The sequence below is a fragment of the Phacochoerus africanus genome, chromosome 9, assembly GCF_016906955.1.
Source record: "Phacochoerus africanus isolate WHEZ1 chromosome 9, ROS_Pafr_v1, whole genome shotgun sequence".
Taxonomy (NCBI): Eukaryota; Metazoa; Chordata; class Mammalia; order Artiodactyla; family Suidae; genus Phacochoerus; species Phacochoerus africanus.
The window spans coordinates 59351426-59375746 of NC_062552.1; the positions used below are offsets into that span (position 1 = coordinate 59351426).

The 24321-nt window shown below is 41.6% G+C and overlaps 1 protein-coding gene across 1 annotated transcript in view; it reads left to right on the forward strand.

The window, feature by feature from the left end:
* Positions 1-24321, forward strand: part of PTPN9 (protein tyrosine phosphatase non-receptor type 9) — an 86619-nt gene that overhangs the window by 25916 nt on the left and 36382 nt on the right. Inside the window, exons 2-5 of the mRNA XM_047795081.1 lie at positions 8588-8731; positions 12088-12177; positions 13163-13287; positions 19206-19311. Of these exons, the coding sequence (XP_047651037.1) occupies positions 8588-8731; positions 12088-12177; positions 13163-13287; positions 19206-19311 (465 nt within the window). The remainder of the gene's footprint in view (positions 1-8587; positions 8732-12087; positions 12178-13162; positions 13288-19205; positions 19312-24321) is intronic.

Sequence of the window (24321 nt, forward strand, 5' to 3'; positions counted from 1 at the left end):
AGTTCTTGGCTGTGGCTCAGTGAAGACAAACCCAACTAGCATTCATGAGAACACTGGTTCGATCCCTGGCCTTGTTCAGTGGGCTAAGGGATCTGTCGTTGTCATGAGCTGTGGTGTAGGTTGCAGACGTGGCTCAGATCCTGAGTTGCTGTGGCTGTGGCATAGGCCTGTGGTTGCAGCTGAGTCAACCCCTAGCCTGGGAACTTCCATGTGCCGCAGATACTGCCTTAAAAAAATAGCAAATAAATAAAGTGAGCAGGTCTGATTGTAAGCACTACCTCTGTTGCCTTTCTATATGTATTTCTTTTTTTCTTTCATTTTTTGTCTTTTAGGGCTACCCCAGGGCATATGGAGGTCCCCAGGCTAGAGGTCAAAACAAATCCTAGCTGTAGCCACCCACTTACACCACAGCCAAAACAACACCAGATCTGAGCCACATCTGAGACCTATGCCACAGCTTGGGACAATGGTGGATCCTTTAACCCACTGAGTGAGGACAGGGATAGAACACTTGTCCTCATGGATACGAGTAGGGCTTTTAACTCACTGAGCCACAGCAGGAACTCCTGTATATATGTTTTAACTACTATAAGAATGATACAGGAACTAATCCCAGGTAGAGGTAGACTAGGAGTATAGATGATTGATTAACCACTGAAATGTTAACCATTTTTACTTGGTTAATTGATCTGCAGTAAGTTCATTTTTTTTTTTGTGGAAAAAGTTGTCTTTTTCTTTTAAAAAAATCAATGAAAGGATGGGGTTCCCTTGTTGCTCAGTGGGTTTAGGATCTGACATTGTCACTGCTGCGGTTTGGGCTACTGCCGTGATACAGGTCTGATCCCTGGTCTAGGAACTTCCACATGCCATGGGCATGGCCAGAAAAACCCAAATCAAACAAAACCAAAAAAAGAAAAAAGGAAAATGTCAGTTATTGCATTTAAAGTGAGAACTATTTATAGTTAGAAATGGCTGCACAGGAGTTTCCTTGTGGTGCAGTGGGTTAAGGATCCGATGCATTGGCACTGTAGCAGCTTGGGTTGCTGCTGTGGTGTAGATTCAGTTCCTGGCCTGGGAACTTCCACATGCCCCTTGTGAGGCCCCCCAAAAAAGAAATAGCTGGACATATTTGGTTGCTTATGTTTTTTTTGTTTGTTTTTAGGGCTGTACCCGTGGCATATGGAAGTTCCCAGGCTAGGGGTTGAATCAGAGCTATAGCTGCTGGCCTATACCACAATCATAGCAACATAGGATCTAAGCCTAATCTTAGACCTACACCACAGCTCATGGCAGTGCTGGATCCTTAACCCACTGAGCAAGAAGGCCAGGGATCGAACCTGCATCCTCATGGTTACTAGTCAGGTTCGTTACCCCTGAGCCACAATGGGAACTCCCAGATTTGGTTTTCATTCCCAATTTTTTTTTCTTTTTTGGCTACCCTTGGCATGTGGAGTTCCCAGGCCAGGGATCATATCCGAGCTGCAGTTGTGACCTACACAGCAGCTGGCAATGCCAGATCTTTTAACCCACTTTGCTAGGCCAGGGATTGAACCTGTGTCCCAGTGCTCCAGAGATGGTGTAACTCCTCCAATGTTGTTGTTGTTGTTGTTAGGAATTTGGAGGACTGCCCATTGGACAGTTTTTTGTTTTTTTTTTTTTCATTCTAATAAAGTTTTTGGTGGCAATAATTATTATAGTATAATTTAAATAACACTGGTAGTAATTAAAGTAAGCAAATAGAACTATTTTGGATCAATTTCAAATTCATGTGTACTTATCCATTTTATTTTTTTATGGAAGGAAAGTAATAAAATAACATGGAACCAAAAGAATAAAGAGTTTTGGTTCAGTATTTTACAGATTGATGCCATGTTTGTGGTGTATTAATGTCTTTAGCAGAGAACTATGATTGCTTTGATGGCTGCACAGTGGTCCATTGTATGGACATAATTTATTCCTTTCCTTATTTATTGTTGATTTATTTATTGTTGATCGTTTAGATTATTTATAATATTTTGCAATTAGAAACAGTGCTACAGTGAATTAACATTTATCCAGCATTCGTTGCAACATCTTAAAAAATTTAAGTATAGTAGATTTACAGTGTTGTACTAATTTCTGCTGTAGAGTAAAGTGATTCAGTGTATATATACGTGTGTGTGTATGCACACACACACACGTATATATGCGCACACACATTCTTCCTTATATTAATTTTCCATTATGGTTTATCACAGGATGTTCCCTGTGCCATGCAGTAGGACCTTGTTTATACATTCTATGTGTAATAGTTTGCATCTGCTAATCCCAAACTCCCACTCCATTTCTCTTCCAACCCCCTCCCCCTTGACAGCCACAAGTCTGTCTTGTGTAAATCTGTTTCTGTTTTGTAGATAGCTTCATTTGAGTCTGTTACTGTTTTGCAAATAGGTACATTTGTGTCATGTTTGTGTCTGGACAAAACTATAATTCAGAAAGGTGCATATACTCCTTTGTTCATAGCAGCAGTATTCCCAGTAGCCAAGACATGGAAACAACCTAGTTATCTATGGACAGTTGAATGAATTAAGAAGATGTGGTGCATATATACAATGGAATACTATTCAGCCATTAAAAAGAACAAAATAATGCCATTTGCATGCAGCAACATAGATGCAAATATCGATCATTATACTAAGTATGTCAGAAAGAGAAAGACAAATACTGTATGATATCACCTATATGTAGAATATAAAATATGGCACAAATTAACCTATCTACAAAACAGACACAGGCTCACAGGTTTAGAGAACAAACTTGTGCTTGCCAGGGACGGGGGAGTTGGGAGAGGAATGAAGTGGGATGTTGGGGTTAGTAGATGTAAGCTATTATATATAGAATGGATAAACAACGTGGTCCTACTGTATAGCACAGAGAACTATATTCAGTATCCTATGATAAAACATAATGGAAAAGAATATTTAAAAAGTATGTGTATAACTATGTATATGTATAACTGAATCACTTCTGTGCAGCAGAAATTAATGCAACATTGTAAATCAGCTATACTTCAATTTTAAATGGTAAAAATAAAAAAAAAGAAATAATGCCATTTGCAGCAACATAGATGAACTTAGAGGTTATCATACTAAATTAAGTAAGGTGGCATTGTTTGTTTGTTTTTCATCATGCCTGTGGCATGTAGAAGTTCCCATGCCTGGGATCAAACCTGAGCCACAATGGTGACAACACCAAATCCTTAAACACTAGGCCCCCAGGGAATTGAACTTGTGCCACCAGGGAGTCAGGTCTAATCATTAACCTGCCATGCCACAGCAGGAATTCCAGTCTTTTTAATTTTTGTCAGTTGATAGGCAAAAATGACATCTTTTTATTTATCTTTTATTTTATTTTATTTATTTATTTTTGCCCTCATCCATGGTACGCGGAAGTTCCCAGGAGAGGGATCGAACCCGAGCTGCGGTAGTAACCTGAGCCACAGTAGTGACAGTGCTTATCCTTAACCACTAGGCCACAAGGGAATCCCTTATTTATCTTTTAAAATCTATACTTTTTTTTTTTTTTTTGTCTTTTTAGGGCTGTACTCATGAGATATAGAGGTTCCCAGGCTAGGGGTTGAATCAGAGATGTAGCCACTGGCCTACGCCACACCCACAGCAACACCAAATCCTTAACCCATTGAGTGAGGCCAGGGGCTCGAAACTTCATCCTCAGGGATACTAGTCAGATTTGTTTCTGCTGAGCCATGACGGGAACTCCTAAAATCTATACATTTTATTTAGCTTTTGACTAGGTTTTGCATGGACTTAAAAGCTTATAGTTTACCCTTCCACCCTTTTTTCTGGCCCTAATTTGTTTCGTCTCAGTTTTTTTTTGTATTTTCCTATATGTATTTTATGCATATATGAACAAATTCATGTAATACACTTTTCCTGTTAATTGGCATAGCATTTGTAACACATATACACAAAGGATTATATTAAAATATTCTATATTTACATGAGGTTATTTCTGGATTTTTTTTTTCTCTTTTAAGTTGCTGTCTTTATGAGTCAGGTTTCTTTCCTTTTTTTTTAAATTTTTTTTATTTTTCGACCACACCCATGACATGTGGAAGTTCCCAGGCCAGGTGTGTAATCCTGGCCGCATCTCTCTGTGGCCTACACCATATCTGTGGCAACGCTGGATCTTAACCCACTATACCAGGCCGGGGATTGAACCGGCAACACCCCAGAGACAAGCCAGATTATTAACCCACTGTGCTACAGCAGAAACTCCTGAACCAGATTTCTTTTTGTCTTGTATTATATGACCTTCGGTACAGTGTTACTGATAGTGGTAATACAAGGCCTCCTGGTCTTCCCCTCTAATAGGAAAAAAAAATGCTTTTAATGTTTTACCATTTAGTAAGATGATTGCTTAGATTTCTTTTAGGTAGTCCTTCCCAAATTAAGGTAAATCCCTCTATTCCTACTTGGCTAATTAAAAGAAAATCGTAATGAATGTTGATTTTGTGTGTGTGTGTGTGTGTGTGCCTTTTTTAGGGTCTTACCTGAGGCATTCCCTTCCAGGGAAGGGGTCGAATTGGAGCTGTAGCTGCCCACCTATGCTACAGCCACAGCAATAAGGGATCTGAGCCACGTCTGTGACCTATACCACAGCTCAAGGCAATGCCGCATCCTTAACCCACTGAGCAAGGCCAGGGATTGAATCTGCATCGTCATTAGCCTTGAGCTGAAGTCTTTTGTAAGCTATGACTCATCCTTTGTCTCATTCTTTCTTTTACCAGGAAATACACTGAATATTAATTTCAGAAATTTCAATTATCCCTTCTGAAGAGTGTGTTGCTCATTAAAATATATGGGACTTTTTATGATAACAGCCACAAATCGGTCTATACTTAGTGCCTGCACCAAATCCCATATAAATAGAGGGAGAGATCTGATCAACTGTGTATAGAGAGAGGCTTTTGGTTTTTTTTTTTTTTTTTTTTGTCTTTTAGGGCCACACCCACATGGAGGTTCCCAGGCTAGGGGTCCAATTGGAACTGTAGCTGCTGGCCTATGCCACAGCCACAGCAACTTGGGATCCAAGCTATGTCTGAGACCTACACCACAGCTCATAGCAACGCCTGGATCCTTAAGCCACTGAGCAAGGCCAGGAATCGAACCCGCATCCTCATGTATCCTAGTCGGGTTCGTTAACCGCTGAGCCATGACGGGAACTCCGAGAGAGGCTTTTGAAGATGAGGCCATCCTTTCTAGCTTCTTTAAGAGGTTCATCTTTTCCACCAGAGGAATGGTGATGCAGGGGTGAATCTCGGGCTGAACATAGTAGGTGGTGTGTATGTGTATTTGTATCTATAAATATCACATCACTGTTTATGGTACACTAGACTCTCTTCATGCAAGGCCTAGACAGATCAAATCTGGAGGAATTGTTCCTGTGCTTAAAGCCAAGAATAACATCCTGACCAGCAGGGGACAGAGGTCAGCTCAAGGCAACAGCTCTTAGGATCTACAGGACATTTAGGAACCTTGCAGGATGAGTTCCCATTGTGGCTCAGTGGGTTAAGAACCCAGCATAGTCTCTGTGAGAATGTGGGTTTGATCCCAGGCCTCACTCAGTGGGTTCAGCATCCAGCATTGCCACAGGCTGCTGTGTAGAGTCACAGATACCTCTCAGATCTGGTGTTACAGTGGCTGTGGCGTAGGTCTCAGTTGCAGCTCCAATTCAACTCCTAGCCTGGGAACTTGCATGTGCTGCATGTGCGGTCATAAAAAGAAGAAAGAAAAGAACTTTGAAGGAACTGAATTTGGTGAGAAGGAATCCAATATGTACCTTGAAGGAAGTGTATGAAACCTGTGTGTCTCTTATTGGAACACGGCTTATTTATGAAAAAGGAAGAATCATCTTAACATTTGGACATGTGATGATTTCATATCACCTAATGGTCAATTAACTATATTTTCCCCTCCTACCTGCATATTGATTTGTCGATTTATTGTTTTTATTATAAGAAGGGAAAAAAGTATATTCTATTATTCTGGTGTTTTATTTTTCAGGTAGCTTCAGAGAAGCCCAGGAGAGTGCTGGCTTTAAAAGATGATATGTTAATTAAAAAACAAATTGCTTTCAGAGTTCCCGTCATGGCACAGTGGTTAACGAATCTGACTAGGAACCATGAGGCTGCAGGTTTGATCCCTGGCCTTGCTCAGTGTGTTAAGGATCTGGCGTTGCCATGAGCTGTGCTGTAGGTCGCAGATGTGGCTCAGATCCTGTGTTGCTGTGGCTGTGGCATAGGCCGGCAGCTGTAGCTCTGATTAGATCCCTAGCCTCCACATGCCAAGGGAGTGGCCGTAGAAAAAGGCAAAAACAAAAAAACAAAAAAAAAAAACCCAAAACAACACAAAAAAACCAAATGGCTTTCATTTGAGAAAAAGAATGTATATATATATATGTATAACTGGGTCACTTTTCTGTATAGCAAAAATTGATAGAACATTGTAAATCAACTATAATAAAAAAAATTTTAGTAGTTCCTGTTGTGGCTCAGTGGTTAACGAATCTGACTAGCATGAAGACACAGGTTCTTTCCCTGGCCTTGCTCAGTGGGTTAAGGATCCAGTGTTGCTGTGAGCTGTGGTGTAGGTCACAGACGAGGCTTGGATCCTGTGTTGCTCTGGCTGTGATGTAGGCCGGCAGCTATAGCTCTGATTCGACCCCTAGCCTGGGAACCTCCGTGTGCCGCAGGTGCAGCCCTAAAAAGCAAAAAAAGAAAAAATTTTTTGGAATGACTTTTTACAAAATTTCCTTGGACCTTCTGGACTCATTGAAGTTTTGTTTCTAGGATCTTTCTGTACAGGCTTCCCTTCTTTTCTCTTCCGTCTTTCCTCATTCTGATGCCGGCCACTCACTCCACAGAGGCAACTCAAAACTGTTTTCTGGTGGAGCATCTTAAGTTTGTCTTGTTGTCTCCTCTGGAACTCATTTCTCTGGTCTGACTTTACTGGTTCTGGGCTAAAGTGATCATCTGAAAGCTTTTCTTCATAGTCTTTTTTTCTTGGTTCTTTTTATTTATGTACTCTGCCTGATGAGTTTTGCTGGTTTTCTCCTTTTCTAGTTAGTGTGAGGTGTATTGCCTCGTTGGAGAGTTCTAAAGCTCAAGTGCAGCCACAGGGAGCTTAGATTTTACTCGATTTGTAAAGGGCCTTTTTCCTTTCCTAGAAATGCGGGATGAATTAGGTACTCTGCTATGAGGTATTGCTGACTCTTCAGGAACTCTAGTTTGCTAGTTGTTTAAACACGTATGTAGCAATTAGGATTGTATTTGCAAGGTAGGACTTATTGCCAAGACTCTGAAGTAGGTCATTCCTGTTACCCTTTCTTCCTTGTTTTTCAATTAAAAAATCAGAGTTGAGGAGACCATGGTCACATAATAGGTTGATCTTACACCTTTTGAAGTAACTCATGTTTGTATTCCTTATACTTAGCACGGACATTAAAAATACATAATAGTTGAGTAAATACCTCTTAATAGTAGAGTTGATTGGCTGATCATTTAAATTTAAGAATTCTCATTAAGTTAATCACATTTTGGATCAATATGTGAGAAAAGTTTCTGGTTGGAGGGGACCAAATAGCCATGCAGAAAATGTTTAGCAATTTAGAATATGCATGCAAAAAAATTCCCAACGTGAATTCTCTTATAAAATGAAGAAACAGAAGGGTAGTTTGGCTAGAGCAGCAACTGATTATAAATGTGAGGGGAAACATGGTGAGAGAGGATAAAAGAACGTAGGTTAATTGAGAGATAGGAACAATTACGGAAATAGGCATCCTGCCAGCTTGGGATCAAACAATGAAAATGAAAGCTTCCCTCTCCTTCCCCAATAGTAGGCTCTCCGCCCTCACATCCCACCCCTGAACTATTATCCAGAGGAGCTTTAATGACTCTCTGGACGTTAGTGCCCAGTTTTGGGGGCTGCCATGAATCACAAGTCCTGTGGGGTGAGTCAGTGCAAAGAGCATTTGGCATTCAGATTTGTTAAATTCTTCCTAAAAGGTTTGCTATTCTCAATAGTATTGCTGATTCCAAAAACAAAACCATTTTCTTGTTTTATTCTGTGCTCTTGGCTTATGGGACCAAAGCTGCAGATGAGACATTGTGCATTGTGCAGTAACTCTTTAGAGGGCCCATCCACCTATTTTTTTTTAACCTTATAAACAATAACAACAACAACAACAAAACAAACTCTGCTGGTTTTTTGTTTTGTTTTTGTTTTTGTTTGCTTTTGGACCAGTAATTTGCATGTAATTTGGGAGCCTTGATCACCCGTCCTTGTTATATCTTCATACATCCCTTTGCTAAGCCCTTTGAACCTGGCTCTGGCTTCTGGCCTCTTGAGTTGTATGAATTTTAAGAATTTCTAGTTTCCAATCTGTTTCTTGCTTTTTTTTTTTCCCTTGCCTCCCAGGTTCAGACTTGCTGGGTGGGGAAAGTTATATTTTTTTCCTTTCTTGTGTTTTGGTTTCTGTAAATATGTTCTCTAACAACTAATTATTCTTTACTTTCTTTGTCAAACAGGCCACCAAGCAGTTTCTTGAAGAGATTAACAAGTGGACAGTTCAGTACAACGTTTCCCCCCTCTCCTGGAATGTGGCTGTCAAGTTCCTCATGGCCCGAAAATTTGATGTGCTCCGCGCCATAGAGTTGTTTCACTCCTACAGAGTAGGTAGCTCAGGGATGGACCTGAGGTGTGGCACCTGGGCTCTCTATGTTGTTGTTCTCTCTGCTGCAGTCTGCACACATGGTGGTTTTCCCCACTCCCATGAAAAAAAAATGGATCCATATCCAAGAGCCCTACCTCGGAGTCAGAAAATGCTTCTGAAGATATTCAGAATCTCTCTAAATATGTTTTTTTTTGGCCACACTCAAGGCATATAAAAATTCCTGGGCCAGGGATTGAACCCTTGCCACAGCAGACACCCAAGCTGCTGCAGTGATAACACCAGATCCTTAACCTGCTGTTCTCTAAGTAAAATTTTTTTGGCTGCCCCGAGGCATGTGGATTTCCCTGGGCAGGGATCAGATTCAAGCTGCAGTTGCAACCTAACCTGCAGATCCTTAACTCACTGTGCCAGGGATCGAACCTGAGTCCCGGTGCTCCTAAGACACCACCAATCCTGTTGCACCACAGCAGGAGCTCCATCCCTAAATAAATTTTTTAGGAAAAGAAGAGGGATGTAAGAAGCACTAGGATTACTTTAAGACTCAAACTCATACCCATTTTTGGGGTCTTCTTGTTGCATATTCATTCTTTTATTCACTAGATATTTATTGTTCCTGGTGCAGAGAGTACTATTTAGAAAGAGTAAACAGATAATTATAGAAATGTTAAAATAGGGCAGTGTTGGGTCCTGTGGAAGCACATTCAGTTAGGAGGGTCAAGAAAGCTTTCCTGAAGGAAATGACTTAATTAAGAAGAATAGAAGAGTGAGAAGGAATCAGTAGTGGGGAGTGTGGCAGAGGAGATAGCAAATTCGGATGCCTAGTAGCAAGAGAGAAACTGAGCTGAGCAGAAATACTAAATGGGAGTGAGGATATGGTAAGATTGAGCAGCAGAGGTTAACAAGGCCAGATCCAAGAATATTTGCTTTCTCCTAAGGGCAGAAAAATTCATTGAAAGTATAAACAATAGAATCTTGATCAGATTTGCATTCTGGAAGGATTTTTCTCTCTGTGCTTTAGAGGATGGCTCAGAGGGGTAATACTGAAGACAGACCAGTTAGAGGGATTTTACGCTTACTAGGAGAGAGAGGATTGTGGTATCATTAAGTGTAGTGTCAGGGGAGATGAAGAAAAAAACGGGAAGATTCTAGAAGTAAAATTGATAGGACAGGGTTGCTTGAACTGGTGTGGGAGGAAAAGGGGAATGGTCTCTGACTTAGGTGGCAGGGTGGTAAATGGTGGTTGCATTCCCTAATTTAAGAGACATGGAGTTCCTTGGCACCATATTGTAAATCAACTATACTCTAATAAAAACGTTTTTTTTAAAGGAAAAAAGAAAAAAGGAGACACGTGGAATTCCCTGGTGGCCTAGTGGGTTAAGGATCTGTTCTTGTCACTTCTGTGGTATGGGTTTGATCCATGCCTGGGAACTTCCACATGCCATGGGCATGGCCAAAAAAACAACAACAACAACAAAAACTGAATGAGTGCAGGTATGTGGAGAGAGCAGATCATGAGTTCATTTAGGCCATGTTGAAGTTGAAGTGCCATTAGTTTATCCAGAGAGATATGTCCTCTGGGCAGTTGGGATATAAGTCTAGAGTTCAGAAAAGAAGTCTAGACTCATGGAAGTTCCCAGGGTAGGAGTCGAGTCAGAGCTACAGCTGTCAGCCTACACCACAGCCATAGCAACGCAGGATCTGAGCTGTGTCTGTGACCTACACTGAAGCTCATGGCAATGCTGGATCCTTAACACACTGAGCAAGGCCAGGGATTGAATCTGCATCCTCATGGATGCTAGTCAGATTCATTTCTGCTGAGCCACGATGGAACTCCCCTGTATTGTTTTTTAAGGTTGAATGTGAATGCTTTGGGTAGGGCATGCACTTTTCTGTGATCTCAGCACTCATACTGTCTTCACTCGCTGCCTTGCCTCCTAAGTCGTTTGAATTTGAGTTTAGGGATGCATCAGGGAAGAATGTAAACAAATATCTAGTTATTTACCTTAGTGTTCTTAGCTCAATGCCTGGTGCATGTAATTGCTCTACAAATATTTGCTGAATGAATGAATGAGTTGGTGAGTAAAATGTGTGAGAAAATGAGTGAAAAAAGGCCCACAAAAGCGACTTAGAGGGAGTAGTTGAAGAAACAGAAAAGCCAAGAGGTTTTTTTGTTTGTTTGTTTTTTAATCAAAGATAGAGAATGTCTTGGGAAAAAGAGAATGTGAATGGTCGACCTTGTCATGTAAAAGGAGGACTGAAGATGCCCACTAAATTTAGTGACTGGAAGGTCCTGGTCATTAGAGCAGGAACTCTCAGTGGTATAGTTAGATTGGGAGGTAATGAGAATATAATATAATTGAGTGTGAGGGAGTTGAGGATGAGCTTTAAAGAATCTGGCCAGGGGTACGAGTTAAAATGAGATCATGATGGCTATTGTTGAAGAGGATATTGAAGGGAGAGGTAGCTCCTATTTAAGGTAGGAGAGGCCTAAGCCTAGAGGATGTGTTAGGATATCTGCTTCCAGACAGTTTTAGGTGCATAGTTTAATATCAGAGCCCTGCAGGTTTAAGAACTTTGGCCTTGGAGTTCCCATCATGGCTCATTGGTAATGAACCCAGCTAGAATCCATGAGGTCTTGGGTTTGATCCCTGGGTGGGATCAAACTCAGTGGGTTAGGGATCCGGCATTGCCATGAGCTATGGTGTAGGTCACAGATATGGCCTGGATCCTGCATTGCTGTGATTGTGGTTTAGGCTGGCAGCTGCAGCTTCAATTCACCCCCTGGCCTGGGAACTTCCACGTGGCCTGGGGCCATGGGTGCAGCCCTAAAAAGCAAAAAAAAAAAAAAAAAGAAGAAGAACTTTGACCTTGTCTCTAATGATTGATATATATTGGTTGGTCTTCAGGGTTAGGATTCTCACTGATTCAAAGGAAAGTATCTACCTAAGGGGCTGACAAGGTGGCATTGGACAGGAATTCTGATAACACTCATTTGGCCTAGAGGAGGGTTACAAAAGAATTTATGAATCAGTAAGCTGACTTCTAAAATCCCTTATCTGGGGAGTTCCCGTTGTGGCACAGTGGAATCGAATCCAACTAGGAACCATGAGGTTGTGGGTTCAATCCCTTGCCCCGCTTGATTGGTTAAGGGTCTGGTGTCGCTATGAGCTGTGATGTAGGCTGTCAGCTGCATCTCTGAATAGACCCCTAGCCTGGGAATTTCCATATGCCAAGGGTACGGCCCCAGAAAAGCAAAATGAAATAAAATCCCTTATCTCTGAGATTTGGTCATATAAAGCTATCATGGGTATACAGTATTTTTATATTAATTCATCTTGCTTGTTTTATATTTAGGAAACACGAAGGAAGGAGGGCATTGTGAAGCTGAAACCTCATGAGGAACCTCTCCGTTCTGAGATCCTTAGTGGAAAATTCACCATCTTGGTGAGTATTTATGAACCCCTCTTGTAGTATCTCATTATTTCCTTTTGTAGCTATTGTGCTCTCTCTCTCTCTCTCTTTTTTTTTTTTCTGTTTGCCATTTCTTGGGCTGCTCCCGCAGCATATGGAGATTCCCAGGCTAGGGATTGAATCGGAGCCGTAGCCGCCGGCCTATGCCAGAGCCACAGCAACGTGGGATCCGAGCCATGTCTGCAACCTACACCACAGCTCACAGCAACATCCGATCCTTAACCTACTGAGCAGGGCCAGGAATTGAACCCGAAACCTCATGGTTCCTAGTCGGATTTGTTAACCACTGAGCCACGATGGGAACTCCAGCTGTTGTTCTCTTTGGACTTAGTTCTAGATATCTTATCCTGATTCTAGAGAGTCTCAACAGTAGAGACCAGATAGGAAACAGCTGTGCAGTTTGGCATAAAATTATTCAACTAATAATTGAAATACTTGAAAATTAATTATGCAGTAGATTTAGAAAAGTTTCTTCATTGGTCCATAAAGGTTAGTCAAGGCCTTTGGGATGGGTATACAATGCGTAAGAGGCCCATCCTTCCTTATTTAATGCAAGCTCTCTCCACTTAGAGACTACAACCTTTCAGGTAAGTAAGTATCCAGTCTACTTTTAAGGCAGAGCATGGAAACCATGGTTGTATGTATGGTTTTCTCCTGTTAACGTATTTCTTTGCTATCTATCCTGCCTGGGAAATTAGCTAGGCAGCTAGTGTAGACCATTGTTTAATTTCTCTGTAACTGGAGAGTTAAGACAATGTGTTTTTTTCCTACCATAAGAATATGATCCAGGCATGGGATGATATAAGCTTTCTTCCTTTTCTGGAGCAATTGATGCAAGTCAGAGAAGTATTAGCATGTATTCTCCTCATAACAAACCTTTGTCCAGGATATAAGAAGCCTTACTAATTTTTGTGATTTTATATTTGATTTCTAAATATTTCCTGGTTTTTTGCTCTAGAATGTTCGGGACCCAACAGGAGCCTCCATTGCCCTCTTCACTGCCAGATTACATCATCCCCACAAGTCAGTCCAACATGTGGTACTTCAGGCTCTGTTTTACTTGCTCGACAGAGCTGTGGATAGGTGAGCATGGAAATTATCTTTTGGGTGTTCTGCATCCAGATAGGAAAGTGACAGTGTTTGATTTGATTAAACTCAACAGTACATTCACCGTGCTCCTAGGATGTGCCCTGGGCACTGCTGTATAGAGAAAAATTTCCATGTCCTTAAGGGCTTGGCATGTTTCCAGGTGTTATCAAGATGATAGGTATTCTGTATCTTTACCTGCTTGGCTCTATTTTAGGGTAACAGAAGCTGAGAAAGCCAATTAAGTAGCAGTTCTTAGGGTATTGACAATTACTTATGAAAAGGAGTGAAGGTGAGATGTCCTGTGCTGGTTCTTTCTGATCAGTCTCCCCTGATGTTGATTTTCAAAGCCCCCTGAGGCCTAAGTTTCTATGTAAAATAGGAATAATGCTAAGGGTTTTGAGGATCAACATTCAGAGGAGAGGGGTCCAAGAGTATAAAGTTAAGCAGAGTCATCTTTATAAATAGTTGCATAAGCAAAAAGAACCAGGTCAGGTCATTTCTCCCTGACTAGTCTATAAACAGGGAAACTGAAGCCCTAAAGTTATGTGGCTCTTTTATAGTTAGCACATACTGATTCAACTAGGTCCTAGAGGCTGGTTTCTTCACTCTTTTTAGAACTATTGGTACCCTGCTATGTTGTCTTTCTGATATACTTCCTTTTTTCCCTGGTGCTTGCCATTTTCGCTTTGTTACTGCTCTCAATGTCAGTGATGTATCGATGGCTAAGACCAGAGATATTAAGAGACAGCTATGCACAACTTTAGTCATAGTTCTGGACTTAGAGGATGGCAATAGCCAAGGATTGCCTGAGATGGAGTTTGCTTCTGCTGTTGATGTTTAGTGGGAGAGACATCCTAACCACATACACAACATTATTCTGAAAAAGATAATTTACTAACGAAAGAGGACCAGGGGTCTCAGTGGCCCTGTATTGCCCCGTATGAAGTGTAGAATTTCTCAGTTCTTCTTTCCTATGATTGGTCTTCAGGCATAATTTCTAGAATATTGTTCCTTTTGAAATGTTTTTTTAGCTCAGGGGAATGAATAGAAGGCTTTTTAATTTTATTTTTATGGTAGCACCCACAGCATATAGAAGTTCCCAGGCCAGGGACTGAATCCCAGCCACATCTGCAACCTACACCACAGCTGCAGCAACATTGGATCCTTTAACCCTCTACACTGACCGGGGATCAAACCCATGCCTCCACAGTGACTCAAGCTGCTGCAGTCGAATTGTTAACTCACTATGCCACAGTGGGAATTTTGAAAGCTCTTTTACCAGAAAATTTAGTATTAGCTTCCTCTGTAATCAGTTTAGAGAGTCAGAGCTCTAATGGAGGCCTAAGAGTGGCCAAAGATTGCTCTTTCCAGTGGAAGTTTTGAATCCCATAGGAGAACCACATAGGTAAACATAATTAAAACTTAGTTTTCGTGGAGGTCCATCCTTTTCTTAAAAACCCTCAGTGACTCCTCATTATTGAGAGGGTGCCTATAAGACAAATAAATGTGAAACTTTATTTTCCCAAGCAAAATATTCTCACTAGTGAGTAGAAATTCTTGTTTTCCTTTGTTACCTTGAACCAAGATGAAAGAAGAGGAAACCCTTTCTCTTCACTAAATCCTCTCCTTTCCATAAGGTCCAGCATCTGTGACTGGCTCCCTCATTACTCCAGCCTGTCCTAACATTCTTTTTACTGTGATTTCAATAGCAATTATTACTAATACAATCGTTTTGTATTTAATTGTACATGCCTTCATGATGTCATTTATTTTTTTATTTCTTTGTTTTTTTGTCTTTTTAAGGCCGCACCCACAGCATATAGAGGTTCCCAGGCTAGGGGTCTAATCAGAGTTGTTGCTGCCAGCCTATGCCAGAGCCACAGCAACGCCAGATCTGAGCCGCATCTGTGACCTACACCACAGCTCATGGCAATGCCAGATCATCAACCCACTGAGTGAGCCAGGGATCAAACCCACAACCTCATGGTTCCTAGTTGGATTCATTTCCACTGCGCCACGATGGGAACTCCCGTGGTGTCATTTATCTTATACTGTTTGTTTTTTTAATCTGCCAATAGATTGTAAGTTTCATGAAGATAGAACATTATATAATGGAAGGTGTTTCACCATTATGTAATGGAAAATTCCCAAATCTCCATGGTGGAGAGGATACGGCATCATAAACTTTCACTGTCATTCTCTTTTTCAAAGTAATCTGTAACCAATCTCGTTTCATTGATAGCCCCTCACCTACCTCTTTACCCTTCACTATTTGGAAACAAATGTCAGGGACTATGTGTTAAACTTCTTGGTGTTCCCAGTAACATTCTAGCTTTGGAATCAAAGTCAGTAGGGTAGAGAAGCAATTATTCTTAGTACAGAGAATTAGCTATTACTGTAAACCTCATATTCTGTACCCAGAAAGATGGAAATCCTATTGTATTTGTATTTATTTCATGTGCCTTCAAAGGATGAGCAGTTTCAGGTCTGGGAATATAGAATCTGCGTCATTTTGCACCATAGCTTCTTTTTATTAAATTCTCTTTCCCCTGGCACTGACTTCCTTTTGTTTCAATCCCCTGCCACAGGCTGGAGCTATGAGGGGAAAACCTAATTCTTTGATATGGCCCTGTTGAGCTTGTGGAGAAAAGGGAAGCCTGTAGATCTGGATGGTCTATTCAATGTCTGTGCCGCTCATTTAACAGTATCTTTGATCTTGGGAATCAGTCTCTTGGGGTTATGAAAAAAGGAGACAAGATTTAACACTTTAACATGTTAGCGGCATTTGAAATTAAGTCTTCTGGAGAAACTTGGGTCTACTTCACAGATTTTTGAAATGCTGCTCATGGGTAGGTGTTCTGCCTTGTATTCAGTTGAAAGGATGAAGGTATGCAGGCTTCCAGGAGGTGATGCAAAAAAATTAAGGATACCTTGAGATCCCTGACTTCAGAAATGTGTTTTGTGTCAGAAAGTTTTCTTGGGAGTTCCCATTATGGTTCAATAGTAATGAACCTGACTAGCATACATGAGGATTTGGGTTCAATCCCTGGCCTCTCTCAGTGGGTTAAGGATCCAGTGTTGTTATGAGCTGTGGTGTAGGCCGCAGATGTGGCTTGGATCTGGCGTTGCTGTGGCTGTGGCATAGACTGGCAGCTGCAGTTCCAATTGGACCCCTAGCCTGGGAACTTCCATATGCCACAGGTGCAGCCTTAAAAAGCAAAAAGAAAAAGAAAAAGAAAGAAAAGAAAACTGTTGCTGTTGTCTGTGAATAGGTCCAATCAAATAATTTATTCCTGATGACCCTTTAGATAGGCAGATTAGAAGCAGGTAAGGATTGGAGTTCCCATTGTGGCTCAGTGGTTAATAAATCTGACTAGGAACCATGAGGTTGTGGTTCGATCCCTGTCCTTGCTCAGTGGGTTAAGGATCTGGCATTGCCATGAGCTGTGGTGTAGGTCGCAGATGCGGCTCAGATCCTGCATTGCTGTGGCTCTGGCAAAGGCCAGTGGCTACAGCTCCGATTCGATCCCTAGCCTGGGAACCTCCATATGCCGAGGGAACGGCCCCCCCAAAAAAAAGGATCCAACGTTGCCATGAGCTGTGGTGTAGGTCGCAGACGTGGCTCGGATCCCTAGTTGCTGTGGCTCTGGCGTAGGCAGGCAGCTACAGCTCCAATTAGACCCCTTGCCTGGGAACCTCCATAAGCCACAGGAGCGGCCCCAGAAAAGGCAAAAAGACCAAAAAAAAAGAAGCAGGTAAGGATTGGGAGTTCCCACTGAGGTGTAGTGGAAACAAATCCAACTGGTAACTGTGAGGTTGTGGGTTCGATCCCTGGCCTCGCTCAGTGGGTCAGGGACCTGGTATTGCCATGAGCTGTGGTGTAGGTTGCAGACCTGGCTTGGATTCTTTTTTGCCTTGTTGCAGTGGCGGTGGCGTAGGCAGGCACCTATAGGTTCTATTCAACCCCTAACCTGGGAACCTCCATGTGACGTGGGTGTAGCCCTAAAACCAAAAAAAAAAAAAAAAAAGCAGGTAAGGATTGGGCTGGGTGGAAGAGTGAAACTCTGAGAAGTCTTCAGGAATTAAGAAGATTGGACTAACATTTTCTGTATCTTCGCATGTTCCTAACCTCAATCTGGGAATAGGCTCACCACTACTTAATGTACTTTTTAAGATGCCTTCCAAAGACCGTTGTGGGTTTATTCTCTTCCTCCATTAAAATCATGAGACAAATACACCATCATCGAGTTTAGTGTTTTGCTTTACAGTTTCCCAGTGGTTCTAAAATATTTTCTTAGTGATGGGCTTCCAGCTCACTGAATTACAATTCAGTGACCATTTATTATGTTCCTATTTACAGGGACTGTGCTGGGAACTGTTGAGGGTAATGAGAACAAAACATGTTTTTTCCCTCTAGGAGAAAATCAAATGGCTGCACAAAGTTGGAGTATGCTAAGAGCCACACACACACAAAATCCATAGAAAGATTTATGGGGCTTCAAGGAGATGAAGGATGGTTGTACACCTGGTAACAATTATCAGGGAGACCTTCATAGGTGAGGAAACGTTACAGTTAAACATGTAAAGTTATAGAATTTGGATAGACAGATTCAGAGATATAGAAGAAAATTTCAAATTTTGATAACATTGATGCTCTGGGACGTTCTCAGCCTGTGGGTTTAGTACTTGATGAATCTGGATAAATAAGCACCAGTAAGTATAGTTCTGGGTGCTTCTGTCATGGCTCAGCGGTAATGAACCTGACTAGTATCCATGAGGACACAGTTTCAATCCCTGGCCTCACTAAGTGGGTTAAGGATGCAGCATTGCTGTGAGCTGTGGTGTAGGTCTCAGACATGGCTCAGATTTGATGTTGTTGTGGCTGTGGTGTAGGCAGGCAGTTGTAGCTCCAATACAACCCCTTGCCTGGAAACTTCCATATGCTGTGGGTGCAGCCCTAAAAAAAGCAGAATAAAGAAAGTATAATTCCAATTCCAATGTGCGGTTTTCCCCCATACCATCAAGCCTCCCTCAAGAATATACCTCAAGAAAAATACCATCATTTCTCCCTCAAGAGCTGGGTAGTTCTACAGGTCAACTCATTTCTGATACTGTATTCCTGGAGATAGTTTCAGACCCTGCAGATTAAGGGTTCAATCCTATTAGACTGTCCCCTGGCCCCTTCACATACCAGTGGCAAATCCAGGTTGTCACCTCTGCTTCTGACCATAGAGCACAAGTTCCATTGCCTCCTCCTTGGGTTCAATTAATTTGCTAGAGCAGTTCACAGAACTGAAACATTGTACTTACTAGATTACCTGTTTATTTGAAGAGGGTATAACTCGGGAACAGCCAGGTAGAAGAAATGTATGGAGGGCAAGGTATGGGAAAAGGGGCATGGAGCTTCCATACCCTCCCTGCACCTGCATGTGTTCATCAACCTGGAAGCTCCAGATTGCATCCTTTCGGCATTTTATGGAGGCTTCATTCATCACAGGCACAACTGATTAAATCATTGGCCACTGGTGACTGAATTCAGTCTCCAGCACCAGTACCCTTTGAGGATGTGGGAGGGTGTGATTGGAAATTCTAACTCTTTCTAATCTTGTAGTTGGTTCCTCTGGCCACTAGCCCCTGTCCTTAGATGACTTGAGGGCATTATCACCAATATAATAACGGATACCTTCTCTGCTCGCCTAGGAAATTGTAAAGTTTTGGGAAGTCTGCCAGGAAACTGGGTCAGAGACCAAATGTGTATTTCTTATTAAAACTTCTTTTTGTAAGGCCAGTGTTTAGGGAGGCAGTTATTTCAGTCCCAGATGTGTCTCATACTCTCTGTCTTTGTTTTTGACCCAGGTTTTCAACTTGCCTCATTCATCTTATTACTTATAAATGTTCTTGTTGGTTTACAGCTTTGAAACTCAGAGGAATGGACTGGTGTTTATCTATGACATGTGTGGTTCTAATTATGCCAACTTTGAGCTGGATCTTGGCAAGAAAGTCCTAAACTTGTTGAAGGTAAGGCTCTCAACCATCCTTCAATGGTTAGGGTAATTTTTTTTTTATTCTTTGGGAGATTTAGGAATGATGTAACCATCCTTCAATGGTTAGGGTAATTTTTTTTTTATTCTTTGGGAGATTTAGGAATGATGTAAACTTCAGACATAATATTAAGTTTAAAGGTCTCCTGGAAAGATGACCAATAATTGCTTCCTCAGAACAAGAAATAGTCTTAAAAGTAAAATGGGAGGAATTAGAATACATAGGAACATTGAGTCATAAAAGTGGGATGTCTGTTTCTGGGAGTTTTGTAGAATAAGAATTAATGAAGTCTAGGTTTGGCAGTTGAGGGTGAAAGATGTCACCTAGCCAGTGACCTTCAGACTTTTTGTCTCAGTCTAGTCAGAAATATGTTTTACATTGTAATTTAGTACACAGTATATGTATGCTAACTATATACATACATGTAAAGTTATATACATAGATAGGTTCTTAATCTCTTATCCCAAACTTTTAGATACACAGGTGTTATTTAATGTTTTGAACTTTAAAAGATAATATGGTATGTATGTCACTCTATTATCAAATGTTTCTTCAGTGAAATGTATTATTCATAATGAGTAAAGAAGAACAAGATTATGAATAGCCTATGGCGTTTCAGATCACATTTTGCTGTCCCATGAATTTTTGCACCAAACTTAGAGTAAAGAAACTGATGGTTTTCAGAGCTGTTTAGAATTCAGGATCTGAGGATATGGGTTTATAGATCTGTGTGCATATTTATAAAATAGAATAAAAAAAGTTTCACAAAACAAGCTTTACCTTTATGCTGTGCTGTCACTCTGATTATTCTGTTCTAGTCATATTTTTAAAATATTAGGAGTTCCTGTTGTGGCACAGTGGAAACGAATCCGACTAGGAACCATGAGGTTGCTGGCTTGATCCCTGGCCTCGATCAGTGGGTTAAGGGTCTGGCATTGCCGTGAGCTGTGGCTTGGATCCTGCATTGCTATGGCTGTGGTGTAGGCCAGCAGCTATAGGTAACTCTTGATTCTACCCCTAGCCTGGGAACTTCCATATGCCTTGTGTGTGGCACTAAAAAGCAAAAAAACAAAAAGAAAAAAAAATGTTAGTCATGACCTACTAAATTGATTCTTAGGACCCACTGAGTGACAGCTCGAAGTTGGGAAAATGTTGATCTAGGAGTCTGTGCAGTCTTTGTTCCAGGACCTCACTTGGGAGTACTGTGGAACTAGATTTTTAGAAGTGTTTACTATTACAGCTTTATACTAGCAAGTATATAAAGAGAGTATTGTACTGCATGCTGTTTTCTGGGACTTGGATTTTTTACTCATCATTGTATTACTAAAATTCCTGTTCTGGCATATAGCTGTGATTCATTCCTTTTTACTGATGGTTGAAGGATTCATACCTTTTATCCTTATCCATCAATGAATATACCAGTTCATTTATCCACTTCTATTGATAACTCTTTGGATTGTTTTCTGATTTTTGCTATTATGAAGAGTACTATAAACATTTTCATTATTGCTTAACTAAGGAGCCTTTTTTAGACTCTTCCCCATAATTGTTCTTCTAATGAAATTTTAATACTACGGATATAATGTATATATGTTGATATTGAGTGTATGAATATATATATTATTATTATTATTTTTGTCTTTTTGCCTTTTCTAGGGCAGCATATGGAGGTTCCCAGGCTAGGGGATGAATCGGAGCTGTAGCCACCCGCCTACGGCAGAGCCACAGCAACATGGGATCTGAGCCGCCTCTGCGACCTACACCACAGCTCACAGCAATGCCAGATCCTTAACCCGCTGAGCAAGGCCAGGGATCAAACCCGCAACCTCATGGTTCCTAGTTGGATTCGTTAACCATTGAGCCACGACGGGAACTCCTATATATCATTTTTTGTTTTGTGCTTTTTGCCACTCTTAACAGTATACAGAAGTTCCCAGGCCAGGGATGAAACCCACACCACAGCAGCAACCTGAGCCACTACAGTGATAATGCTGGGTCCTTAACCTGCTGAGCTACATGGGAACTCCTGAATGTATATATCTTGATGTACTAAATGTATATCTATGCTTTATACACAAAGAGTGTATATGTTTTGGGTATTTTCCTGTTCCCCACTCTCCTCAGAACCAGTTTTCACCCCCTTGGGGGTGTTATTACCTCCATTGAAAATACATGCTCTGGGAGTTCCCGTCGTGGTGCAGTGGTTAACGAATCCGACTAGGAACCATGAGGTTGCGGGTTCGATCCCTGCCCTTGCTCAGTGGGTTAATGATCTGGCGTTGCCGTGAGCTGTGGTGTAGGTTGCAGACGCGGCTCAGACCCCGAATTGCTGTGGCTCTGGCGTAGGCCAGTGGCTACAGCTCCGATTCATCCCCTAGCCTGGGAACCTCCATATGCTTCGGGAGCGGCCCAAGAAATGACAAAAAGACAAAAAAAAAAAAAAGAAAAGAAAATACATGCTCTGAGCCGCGTTTGCAACCTACCTACCACATAGCTCATGGCAATACTCGATCCTTAACCCACTGAGCAAGGCCGGGGATCAAACCCACGTCCTCATGGATGCTAGTCAGATTCATTTCTGCTGAGCCACAATGGGAACTCCTTTAATTGTTTTTTTTTTTTTTAATGTCTTTTTTTTTTTTTTTTTTTTTTTAGGGCCATACCCATGGCATATGGAAGTTCCCAGGCTAGGGGCTGAATTGGATCTACAGCTGGGCCTACGCCACAGCCATAGCAGCAGGGGATCCAGGCCACGTCTGTGACCTACACCACAGGCTCAAGGCAATACCGGATCCTTAACCCACTGAACGAGGGCAGGGATCGAACCCCCATCCCCATCCTCATGGATACTAGTTGGGGTTGTAACCTGCTGAACCACAATAGGAACTCCCTGAAATCCTGATATTCTTAACATGGCTTTTTTGTGTAGCAAAATATCACTGTGTTTTTGTCATTTTAATAAATGTGGATCTGCCACCTTTTCTCTTTTTTTTTTTTTGCCTTTTTAGGGCTGCACCCTCAGCATGTGGAGGTTCCCAGGCTAGGGGATGAATCAGAGCTGTAGCCACTGGCCTGTGCTAGAGCCACAGCAGCACAGGATCTGAGCCATGTCTGCGACCTACACCACAGCTCACAGCAACGCCGGATCCTTAACCCACTGAGTGAGACCTGGGATCAAACCCTGTCCTGATGGATGTTTGTCAGGTTCTTTTTTTTTTGTCTTTTTTTTTGCTATTTCTTGGGCCGCTCCTGCAGCATATGGAGGTTCCCAGGCTAGGGGCTGAATCAGAGCTGTAGCCACCGACCTATGCCAGACACGTCTGCAACCTACACCACAGCTCACGGCAACGCCAGATCGTTAACCCACTGAGCAAGGCCAGGGATCGAACTCGCAACCTTATGGTTCCTAGTTGGATTCATTAACCATTGCGCCACGATGGGAACTCCTTTTTTTTTTTTTGTCTTTTTTGTCAGGTTCTTTAACCGTTTAGCCACTACGGGAACTCCCACCTTATCATTTTGGATGGCTACATAGAATCTATTGTGTGGCTGTGCTGTGTTTACTTTAACTAGTCTCCTGTTGTTGGACTTTACCTCTTTCCAATTTGCCTTTGTAAGCACCATCACAGGAGTTCCTGTTGTCGTCACAGGAGTTCCTGTTGTCCTTTAGTGGGTTAATAACATAGTATCCTTGAGGATGTGGGTTTGATTGCTGGCCCCTCTCAGTAGGTTAAGAATACAGTGTTGTTGCAAGCTGCAGCCTAGGTCATAGATGTGGCTTGAATCCAGCATTGTCGTGGTTATGGAATTGGCCTATAGCTACAGCTCTTATTCAACCCCTAACCTGGGAACTTCCATATGGCAGGTGTGGCTGTAAAAAGGAAAATAAAAACAAAAATACCACCATAATGAACATACTTTACATAGATCTTTCATATCTATTTCTACATTTCTGATTATTTCCTTAAGATAAACTCCTGGATATAGAATTCTTTTTTTTTTTTTTTTTTTGCTTTTCAGGGCCTCACCCATGACATATGGAGGTTCCCAGGCCAGGGGTTGAACTGGAGCTACGGCTACTAGCCTACGCTACAACCACAGCAACATCAGATCTGAGCCACATCTGCTACCTACACCACAGCTCAGGGCGACTCTGGATCTTAACCCACTGAGCGAGGGCAGGGATCGAACGCCCAACCTCATGGTTCCTAGTTGGATTCGTTTGCACTGAGCCATGACGGGAACTCCTGGATACAGAATGCTGAGTCAAATGATTTGCACTTGAAATATGACCTAGGAGTTCCCTTCGTGGCTCAGTGGAAAGGAACCTGACTACAATCCATGAGGACTCGGGTTTGATCCCTGGCCTCATTTGGTGGGTTAAGGATCAACATTGCCATGAGCTGGGGTGTAGGTTGCAGAAGAGGCTCAGATCTAGCGTTGTGGTGTAGGCCAGCAGCTGTAGCTCCAATTCAACCTTTGGCCTGGGAACTTCAATGTACCATGCGTGTGGCCCTAAAAAGCAAGAAAAAAAAAAGGAGAAAGATGTTTTACCAGTTTACGTCAGTAGCATTTATTCAGCTGGGACTACAGATGATCTGATTGGAGAGATGAGGCATACATATCAGAGAGTAACAGTTTCTATGGAAATATGCCAGAGGAGTGATGTGAGTGCTGAGAGAAAGCTTCCTGGAAGCTATGGAACTTGAGCTAGATCTTAAACCTTGGGTGAAATTAAATTACAATTTTCCTTTTTTTTTGCGAGTGTTCACTTTTTGTAGATTTTTGGTTTGTATATTTATAAAAATGTTTTAAGTTGCTAGTCCCTTAATTCCAAATACATTTCCAATATCCTTCATTTATATTATTTTCTTATCATGATTTCTGGATTTGATATCATATTTGTGTGTGGATGATTTCCTACCTTTACCATATGTTTGCCTTTACCTTTGAGCTTTCTCATTCATAGTTTTCTTGTTTCTGGTT